General features: G+C 38.7%; 1 protein-coding gene across 1 annotated transcript in view; it reads left to right on the plus strand.

Annotated features, from left to right (window-relative positions):
• Positions 1-11,112, plus strand: part of LOC110465998 (DNA repair protein RAD51 homolog 2-like) — a 44,437-nt gene that overhangs the window by 15,250 nt on the left and 18,075 nt on the right. The window contains 4 exon segments of the mRNA XM_021522229.1: positions 1-169; positions 768-880; positions 2,050-2,128; positions 3,321-3,442. Of these exon segments, the coding sequence (XP_021377904.1) occupies positions 1-169; positions 768-880; positions 2,050-2,128; positions 3,321-3,433 (474 nt within the window). The 3' untranslated portion in view covers positions 3,434-3,442.

Consider the following 11,112-nt stretch of genomic DNA (forward strand, 5'->3'; position numbering starts at 1 on the left):
AACCCAGGACAGACTTCAGGTAAGGTGTCCAACCCAGGACAGACTTCAGGTAAGGTGTCCAACCCAGGACAGACTTCAGGTAAAGTGTCCAACCAAGGACAGACTTCAGGTAAGGTGTCCAACCCAGGACAGACTTCAGGTAATGTGTCTAACCCAGGACAGACTTCAGGTAAGGTGTCCAACTCAGGACAGACTTCGGGTAAGGTGTCCAACCCAGGACAGACTTCAGGTAAGGTGCCCAACCCTGGACAGACTTCAGGTAAGGTGTCCAACCCAGGACAGACTTCAGGTAAGGTGTCCAGCTAAGGTGAAACAGCAGGTAAGGTGTCCAGCTAAGGTGAAACAGCAGGTAAGGTGTCCAAGGAACGGCCAGGTCTAAAGGTTTATAGATCCAGTAAACTGAAGATGTGAACCACAATACTTTTATATCAGTATTAACAATCAAATAATCTTGAAGACAAGGAAGGGGCCATGGACTCATCGTCATTTTAACAGTTCTTCTTCATTTCTTTTCCTGCCAAAAGTTCCTTTTTGAATGTTAAGAACTTTGTGTATAATTAAATTTTACTGGTAGTTAATATCAAGGCTGAGGTGCAACAAAATGGTCTTACCAAAGAATTCTGTTTTATTACAGATAAATGTCATGTTTTTAGCTTCGCTAGTGTGACATTGATGTGAATTCTGACAGAACATGCTCTTGTATATGTCATTCTGTGTTGGTCAGATATACAAGTGGATGTTTACTGAATGTTTTCTGTATTGTTCAGCCATTCAACTGGATGGTGACGGTGGGTATGTGACCGCAGCCCTGGGAAACACCTGGAGTCACAGTGTGAACACCAGACTAATTCTCCAATACCTCACAGACCTGGAAAGACAGGTGGGTGTGTCTGATCCTGTCTTGCTTTCTGTTTATGATATGAGCCTCTTCCCTATTTTAGAAAGCTGCCCTTCTCTGACTTTTATATTACCACCAGGGCTTATATATATTGAATTATAATTGATGAGAACTAATAAATGTCAGTTGTTTTGAGAAATGTTGACATTGTGCATGTACCATCTTACAACACTGTTAAAATAACAGCAGTTAATGATTTTGTATATTGATTTAATTACAGTTTTACACTTCTTGTCTTGTCCTAACTTTTAGGACTTTTATTTCTGAATTATCTCCCTTAGACCATTCAACGTAAATGTCCATCAAAAGAGGGGCATTTCATTTTACTGTATTGACCGTCCCTTCGTCTGTCTGCTTACAATAACTTGTAATTGTAAGTTAGTAGTCCCTAACTTTTCCTGTTAATCTTTTGAGTTTTGGTGTATGTAATGATTATCATAGAAAGATGTGTATTGTATAATGGGGTTCTGCATTAAATTTTATGACAGATATGGTCCTTTCTTTTCACCATCACATTTTTGGACATGATTTGAAATACAGGCAAAGGAAGGCAAATCCTGTAAAAAGAGTTAAAATCAGTTAACAAGAAACAGAATCACCCTGTATGATTCCTAACTTTATGAATTCAGCTTGTGAAGTAAAATACCTGTATGTTTTCTCATTTCAACACATTCAAAATATATTTTTAATTTTCCTAAATGATGAACAGCAAATTAAGCTTTTTCTTGTTACATTTCAATATTTTAATACATTTGGTGCAAATATACATCAGAAAAAATCTAAGTATGACACTTTTTGCTTTATTTTAAAAAAATATGACCCATTTGAGCGCAATTGTTGAAACCTTTAGATTCAAACATTAGAAACTTAAGATTAATGCTGCAACCTTATTATTACCATAAACAATTGTTTCTCTTCCAAATGACATGTTTTTCACCCACGTATATTGATATATGTGCTATGTGATGCTTTTGTTTTTTAAGGAATATTTTGTGATTATTCAGACTTACCAACAAAACTAAATGGTTCAAACCTCCTGCAAAATATCACAAATTACTGCCAGCTCAAGCTTGAAATATGTGTATGATATACCTTCATTCAGAGATTGTATACCGTGGAGTGTTTGTAATTATCCCCTCCCTTGTTTACAGGTGATGGTTGCCAAGTCGCCAATCGCCCCATTTACAGTATTTACGTACACAATACAGCAATCTGGTCTTGTCCAGAAGGGTAAGTTTTACGTCTGAATTACCTCCCTTACACCATTCAAAGATCATGCAACTGTTGGCCAAGTCTATTTGTAGATACATATCAACGGATAATACACGAGCAACTGCATGACCTGGTAGCATAAAAAATGTGTTTTTACATTAACAGTTCACACCTCTGATTAGGTAAATTTACCCCTGCCAAGTGAAGTCTAGCATCCCTGTTCATATCTTCAAAGTGGTGTTGGTTGTTGCTTTTGGACAGTGGTGGTCCCTATATACAGGTTCTGTTTTATTGAGGTTGGTGCTGCTCTCTCCACTAGGAGGGATTACGGTACAGGTTCGAGGCCTACGTGGGGCAGTCAACAGGTACTGGCCCTAGGTCAGTGGTTTCCTCTGGGTACTCTAGTTTTTCTCCACTATCAAAACCTGGCACATCCTTAAATGACCGTAGCTGTTAATAGGACATAAAGCTCAAACAAACCAAACTACTCGGAAGGACTTTTCTATAGGTAGATATAGTGTTTATTTGGAGATTACGTTCCACAGGTGGCTCTTGGTACTAGAGGGAACTGTGCCTGTGCTGTATACAGAGCCCTCTAGCCAGGTTTGTGTTACTGAGGTGATGCTGGTCTAGCTTATTAGTAGGAAGGACTTTTCTTTCCTGCATACTAGACCGAGATATCCGCATTTCCGGCGGTGCTGGAAAATTCTATCCGACCCACAGGTCTAGATTGCTTGCACACGCAGACTAGCGGGGGAATTATAGTGATCTTTCAGGGTCACACTATTGTTCGTGACGTCATTTTATGACGTTTTTGGGTCAGTCAGGGTCATTGACGTCACAAACAATTGCCATCCGGGCTCCATATGCAAATGAGAAATGTGCGGACAGTTTAAAACTTTACTAGAAAAACAGCTGTTTCTAAGAGTTTTAGGTAATAAGCAAGAAACAGAATCCATCCCTGATGTGAGGTAAGGATAAGGTTATTCAAACCTTGGGATAAAATATTGAACAAAAGACCCTTGGCAAAGCCTTGGGTCTCCTGCTCAATATTTTATCCCTTGGGTTTTGAATAACCTGATCCATACCTCACATCAGGGATAGATTCTATTAGAATGTCTATATCAGACCAGAGGGTCGTGTCAGTCACTGTCAGGGTACTGTTCTGTTTTATATAGACATAGTCTTTATAGACAGGTTTTTCTTATAGAGGGTGGTGCTGGTCACTATGCAGGAACAGATCCAGGGAAACAGAAGATCAAGGTGAAGTCTGCACTAGGGATGGATGCATTGACAAGAAGTACAGGACCAGACCAGGGATGATGACAACAGGTGGGTTAGCCCATTTCTCAACTAAATTAAATGTAAAAGAATGATTAAATATATTCATCAGCATTTACTCTGTCAAAAGCAGCAAAGTCATATATACATCATCAATTAAGGGCCCGTGTTCACAAAACCTTACCTATCTCGTGCTCAAAATAAGATTCTGTGCTCATGCCCTGTTTCTTGTACAGGTAATGAATTATATCTCATTTTGTAATGATCTGGAGGTATTTTGGAAAGACTTGAAGCTGAATACTCTTTTCAGTTTATAAACTTGGCTGTTTACCAGTGTTACCTGTTACATGGCTATTGAGTATTTCACCTGACACTGCTGTTGGAAAAAAGAGGTGCTCTTTTGAAGGTTCAACATGTTCTGTAAAAAACACAAATGAATCATATTACTAAATAGCCTCTTGGTACTGCTCTTGTTAGCTTTATTGGAAAATAATAGATGTGTAGATGTTTGAATCATTGGAGACATTCACTAAGACAGAAAAATTTGGAATTTAATTAAAAAAGGTGAAAACTGACTCATTGTAAAGTTATAAAGAGTGCCATTAACTTAAAGAGTCATTGAGACCAGGAGTCAACCTGAAAACTGATAGTTTTACTACAACATTTTACCTTTAACTGCATTCAAACATCAATTCTACCTATAACTATGAGAAGATAAAAGTATCTAAATTACCTCATTTTATCCATTTCAATGAATTCTCTATTAATTTTCATTTTATTTTATGATCCGTCATTAATCAATCATCGATCATTTGATGATAATGGATCATAGATTTTGAAGTGATTTCCACCACTAACCGTAACTTTGCTTCAGGAGTTGCCACTTTTCATTATATTCATTTCAATTGAAAATCACTTTTAAGAGAGATGTATACCATAAGGTTTCCTCCTGAAACCAGGAAGATGAACTACAACATGGATACCTATTACATGGTGATTCTTCTGGTATCTTTTCCTTACTTTTCTTATGACATAATGTTTGGTTATGTCTGGTATTTATTTCATAGAGGCAATAGTAAATATACTTCAGCTAGATGTGTATTAAAGACTTTAGCACTTTTTTTAAACTTTGTCCGAAGGAACGAAGGACCAAGATGAGCTTATGCCATACCGCAGCGTCTGTCGTCCGTCGTCCTGCGTCCGTCGTCCGTCGTCTGTCAACTTTACACTACTAGTCATGAACCACTGAGCGGATTTTAACAAAATTTGGTGGAGCATCCTTGGGTGAAGAAGAACCAATTTTGTATAAATGGTGGTTCTGGCCCCCCAGGGGCCTGAGAGGCGGGACCAAATAGGGGAAATAAAGCAAGTTATTCTTTAAAATCCTTCTCCTTCTGTAGGAATGAAAGGATTTGGTCCATATTTGGTCAGAAGCATCCTTGGGGGAAGGGAAACAAAGTTTGTATAAGTGGTGGGTCTGGCCCCCCGGGGGCTGAGGGATGGGGCCCAATGGGGGAAATAAAGCAAATTCTTTAAAATCCTTCTTCTTCTGTAGGAATGAAAGGATTTGTTCCATATTTGGTCAAAAGCATCCTTGGGGGAAGGGGAACAAAGTTTGTATAAATGGTGGGTCTGGCCCCCCGGGGGGCTTAGGGGCGGGGCCCAATAGGAGAAATATAGCAAATTATTCTTTAAAATCCTTTTCTTCTGTGGGAATGAAAGGATTTGGTCCATATTTGGTGTGGAGCATCATTGGGTAGTGGGGAACCAATTTTGTATAATTGGTGGGTCTGGCCCCCCTGGGACCTGAGGGGTGGGGCCATACATGTATAGGGGAAATAGACGTAAATCTTCAAAATCCTTCTTCTACCATAGGGATTAAGGGATTTTATTCTAATTTAGTCTGGAGCATCCTTGGGCCAAGGGGACTCAATTTTGTATTAGCAGTAGTTGTGGTCTCCGAGGGCGGGCAGAAGGGCGGGGCCCAATTGGAAAAATAGAGGTAAAACCTTTAAAATCCTTCTCCGACCATCGGGATTAAGGGATTTTATCCTTATTTAGTGTGGAGCATCCTTGGGTGACGGTGACTCAATTTTGTATAATTGGTGGGTATGACCCCCATAGGGGCATAGGGGTTGGGCTCTGTTTGAAGTTTGTTCTCTATATCTCAAGTACTTGATGGATCTTTCTGAAATTTCTTATGTACTAACAGCACCTACCATGGAGTGCTATATCTTTACTTCATACCAATTACTTTAATTATATTCAGGTGAGCGATACAGGCCCTCTGGGCCTCTTGTTCTGTATAACTAGTAATCTTTACTTGTAAACTGACATGTAGGGTGTGTGAACAAATTAAAAAGGTAATGATGGCTTAATGTTTTAAACTAATACTGAATGACAATTCCAGGAATATTTTAACTGAGTCATGCAGTAAGAATTCCCAGATAGACATCAACATGAGCAGACCGACTTTGGCTATTATTTACATGTGGTGGCGACTGGCGATAACATTGAATAATTAAACCCAAGTCTTGTTTTTTAACAACACTAACAGGACGTTTAGCTGGGTTTAACTTTAACTTCATCAGATAAATAATTATTACGATTTGTTACGTATTTCAATTCTAGATTTGTCTTTTGCTAGATAAGACTCCCATTTGAAAGAGATCGGTGTTTATGTTTGACAGGTTTTGGATATGTGGTAAATTAATGCTCACTCAGGCTTATATAAAAGTTAATATCCTGTTGTGGGAGATAATGAGAGGCCCGTTTTGAGGTGGACAGCGATAAGCCTACTCGGCATCTGGGATACTTGAAGAATTATGTAGGATTAATGAAATTCCTATGTCCAGTTTTCGTCTCCGAGCGTTCGGTATGGTGTTTATTGTGTGATTGTCTCGGAGTTGACACCACGCTGCACCGACTTATAAAGTGTTTGGATAGGACGTTGACATATAGCTTTTCTTCAAAAACAACATTCCCTTAGCCGGGTATCAGTCAGCTAACTTCAACTTTGAAAAGCAATTGATGACTGAGAAATTATTTTGAAATGTTTAATCGCCTAATCCATATAGATAAATTGTATCTACAGCCAGCCTTTGGCAAGGGAACACAATGACAAGTATTTTAGAAGTTTTAGTCCTTTAATCTGTGTTGATTTTGGGAGTGCCTGACACTGAATCACTGCTGCTTTAACGGGAAAAGGTTTTGAACAAGTTCGTATTCTAATCCAGGTCAATTTTAAATATTTACTTGAAAACGCTACAATCACAAAGGGAAGTTTTTATAGTTCTTATCATTTAAGACCTTGATACTGTACACAGTTGTCGGGATAAATTGAATGAATAGTGAAATATTTGACCTCTGACATGAAAATACTTTTATAGAATGATATCGATAAATTAACTATTGAAAAATGAACAGTGTCATTATATTTACAAAAGACTTCCTGGTGATGATGAATCGTATTTATTCAACAATAACACTGCATGCGAAGTAGTCACAGGATTTCTGTTTTTTATATTTACTTATAAAGGTAGCAGGAAATATTATGATTCTGATTAAGGTTAAGTAGATGTCTTGAAATTAGACTGAGGAATTGGTTGTTCATGCAGTTGTCTGAATGGTACAAAATGCCTGTATGAAGCTATATATACTACCCCAGTGTCACGAACACTGCCAGTCAGCCTCACGCTGAGGAGCTGCGTTGGCCAGGTGGTTAAGGCGTCTGACACTCTGCTACCACTAGCCCTCCACCACTGGGCCGAATTCTGCTACCACTAGCCCTCCACCACTGGGCCGCGGTATCCAAGCGGTTAAGGCTTCTGACATTCTGCTACCACTAGCCATCCACCACTTGGCCGCGGTGGCCAAGTGGTTAAGGCTTCTGACATTCTGCTACCACTAGCCCTCCGCCACTGGGCCGCGGTGGCCAAGTGGTTAAGGCGCCTGACATTCTGCTACCACTAGCCATCCACCACTGGGCCGCGGTGGCCAAGTGGTTAAGGCGTCGGACATTCTGCTACCACTAGCCATCCACCACTGGGCTGCGTTGGCCAAGTGGTTAAGGCGTCTGACATTCTGCTCCCACTAGCCATCCCCCACTGGGCCGCGGTGGCCAAGTGGTTAAGGCGGCTGACATTCTGCTACCACTAGCCATCCACCACTGGGCTGCGGTCGCCAAGTGGTTAAGGCGTCTGACATTCTGCTACCACTAGCCCTCCACCACTGGGCCGCATTCTGCTACCACTAGCCCTCCACCACTGGGTTGTGGGGTTGAGTGGTTAAGGTGTCTGACATTCTGCTACCACTAGCCCTCCACCACTGGGTTGTGGCTTAGAGGCTTACGTAGGGCGGTGGTTTTTCTCCGCGAACTCCGGCTTTCCTCTACCAGTACCACCAAAACCTGGCATGTCCTTAAATGACCATTGCTGTTAATAGAATATAAAACACAAACAAAACAAAAGCATCAAGCTGAGCTCATAGAGACTTAAGTTCAAACTTACTCTTAAAAATCTTGTTCAAGTTCTGACTGTTAAAGTAGCTGTTTTGTACATGCTGAAGAATACATGTTACCTTACAATGACATTTTCCTACAGGGCTCCACATTCAAAACTTACCCATAAGATTAGCTCAAAACACACTTGAAATGTACACTCAGTTTGTTCTCAATGATTAGGTGCTTACAAGGTTAAAGAAAAAAATAAGGGAGATAACTCCATCACAAATCACATGTATAACGTGAAAGGTAGCATAAATCGTAAGTCATGCCCTATACCTCATTTTGAATGTTGGACAGGCTAAAGTTTTAAGGGTAAGTAATATGATTGCTTCCCAGCTGCCACTCATTCTGTATGTGCTGGTATTTTATTTGGAGGTTTATTGGGGAGGGGGTCTCCTTAGAAGTGAGTGATAATGTGACAAATAAAGAGAATACAATGTTAGTAATATATCAAAAGTTGTGGAAGTTTTAAGTTTGGTGATGCTTTCAATGCTTGTATCACATTAAATCTGACATGTATACATTGCTTCCAAATTAAATAACATATAAACAGGAAAGTGTATAACATGACTTTGACGCCACTTCTGGTTTTATGTGCGAGATCCTGTGTTATCGTCTGATAACTCTCAGTAATAAGATTGAAATTTTGACAAATCGATAAAGAAATATACAGATAAAATGAAATGAATTAATTTCAGAAAATATTGTTGCCAGCTACATTTTAGAGTGATTCATTTCTAGGTACTGCCTTACAAGGCTCTAAATGAGATTTCTGTAGGTTCTGCCTTACAAGGCTCTAAATGAGATTTCTGTAGGTACTGCCTTACAAGGCTCTATATAAGATTTCTGTAGGTACTGCCTTACAAGGCTCTATATGAGGTTTCTGTAGGTACTGCGTTACAAGGCTCTATATCAAGGCTCTAAATGAGATTTCTGTAGGTACTGCCATACAAGGCTCTATATGAGATTTCTGTAGGTACTGCCTTACAAGGCTCTATATGAGATTTCTGTAGATACTGCCATACAAGGCTCTATATGAGATTTCTGTAGGTACTGCGTTACAAGGCTCTATATCAAGGCTCTATATGAGATTTCTGTAGGTACTGCCTTACAAGGCTCTATATGAGACTGTTTGCATGTGATCTGGATCTGTTTTGTTGGCCATATATTACCATTTTAACTTTGTACTCTCAGGGTTTCTTCACCTTTGAATTCGTTAAAATCTTGTTTAAGCAATGTTTTCCAAAGAAAACCTTAGATGTAATAATGAAAATACAGCAAGTAAAGGAAAATCGCCACACCCTGTTAAAAATAGGATAGAGCTTCTTTGTGACTATTGACACTAAGGTCAGAAAACAGTAACAATCACTCACATAGGTAAGCCAGCCCACCTGATAAACCAAACGCTCGCCCCTCCAAGTGAATCCCCGTGTTATGAGACAAAACACTTGAAATGTATCCTCACCACACTAGCGACTGTTTCAGGCGGCAGGAGGCAAGATAAACCAGACCGTTTCCTATCACTCGAGATATTATTGGGGCTAGTTTGGTCAGTTATCGTGTGTTTGTTTTATGAATCTAGCACATTATAGAGAAATTAATACTCCATTGTCTATCAAACATTAAAACTTCAAAAGGAAACTTTAATCCTATATGGATACAAATATTCCAATTTTAGATAAGTACCTGGTCGAGTAGCTAGATTGTGATCCATGATAGGGCAATTAAACATATTCATGTTACCAAAACTCTTCTCAAAAATGTTTGGAAAAGTAGGGCTTTTACAAACTAGCATGTACGAAGCTTGACAAGGAAACTATATATGTTGGTAAGCCATATAACTCTGATTTTAAACTAACTTCTAAAATATGTCTGAATATGGAAGATCTCATTTACTTGAATAAGGAACATATTGAATTCATTTAAACATATGGAAAACGCTTCTTGATCATAAAATCAATAGTTTTAAAGCAAATTCTGGTCTGAGCTCAGAGAAGTATTTATATAAAAAATAAAAAACAGGAGTTTCTTCGACTTCCCTAGCGCTTTCTCCTCTTTCATATATTTCATATATTTGTATATACTGTAACTAAGTTTTCATTACATTTTACCAGTAATGGTAATTGTGTGTAAAGTAGCACTAGTTATTATGAAAGTAACACTACAGTGTCACTACTGCACAGTATTTGTTCTTGTTTACAGAAAACACACCAATTAGAGAACATCATTAAGTGTGAAAATAACAACACTAAAAGCAAGGCACAATGCTGTCTGTCAGTTCAGTGACATATTTTATTGGAAATGTATTACATGCTATACCGGTATATAATAGTTCCTGTTTCATTATTTATATGTTCCTATCTGCTTCACCTGCGTATACTTATATCTCCACTGCAAGTCTATGTATACTACCAGAAGGAACTGCATTCATAAGGCTATGAATGCAAATAAGATCAGTTTAATAAAATTATGACACTTTAATTCTCTTCCTGTATCGTATAACACAAGTCTGTCATATGATGCAAACATTATGATGATGTTAGACTGTTCAAGGAATGTCATATGCGCTGATGCTACAAAAGCTTCACTATGGAAAATATATTAGGGAATAATTATATTTATGTCACCATGAATTTTAATTGTAACTATTCATATTTGAAAAATGTGGTTTTTTTAAATTTTAAATGAATCAGTCACAACCGTTATTGCATAAAGCCTTTCGTTCATCACCTGTAAGAATATCAAAGTACCAGAGTTTCAGAGTTTTCAATCATCTAGGAATTAAGCTTGTGTGATCTTCTGCATTAAAATAGTGAATTATTGCCAGTTCTTTGTATATAACAGGTAGGAATCATACTGATATATGTCAGGCAGTAGTACACAAAACAATCCTCTCGCTAGCACTGACCTCAGAACCATCCCAGGGGGAAAAAAGGTACATTTGAGGTACACTTTTTGGGGTACCTAAGGCATGCCTTAGGTACATTTTGGGTAAGGAAGAAAAAGAGGACAGAATAGGAGGGGTTAAAACCTGTTCAATATAGGTACATTTTAGGCACATTTTAGGCACAATTAAGGCATGCCTAAAATGTGCCTTTTTTATACCTCTGACTGAGGTATACCTAAAATGTGCCTAATTTGTACCTCTGACTGAGGTACGTATACCTTAAATGTGCCTAAATCATACCTCAGTCGGAGGTATACCTTAAATGTGCCT

Source organism: Mizuhopecten yessoensis, unplaced genomic scaffold (assembly GCF_002113885.1).
Source record: "Mizuhopecten yessoensis strain PY_sf001 unplaced genomic scaffold, ASM211388v2 scaffold11111, whole genome shotgun sequence".
In the NCBI taxonomy this organism is placed as follows: domain Eukaryota; kingdom Metazoa; phylum Mollusca; class Bivalvia; order Pectinida; family Pectinidae; genus Mizuhopecten; species Mizuhopecten yessoensis.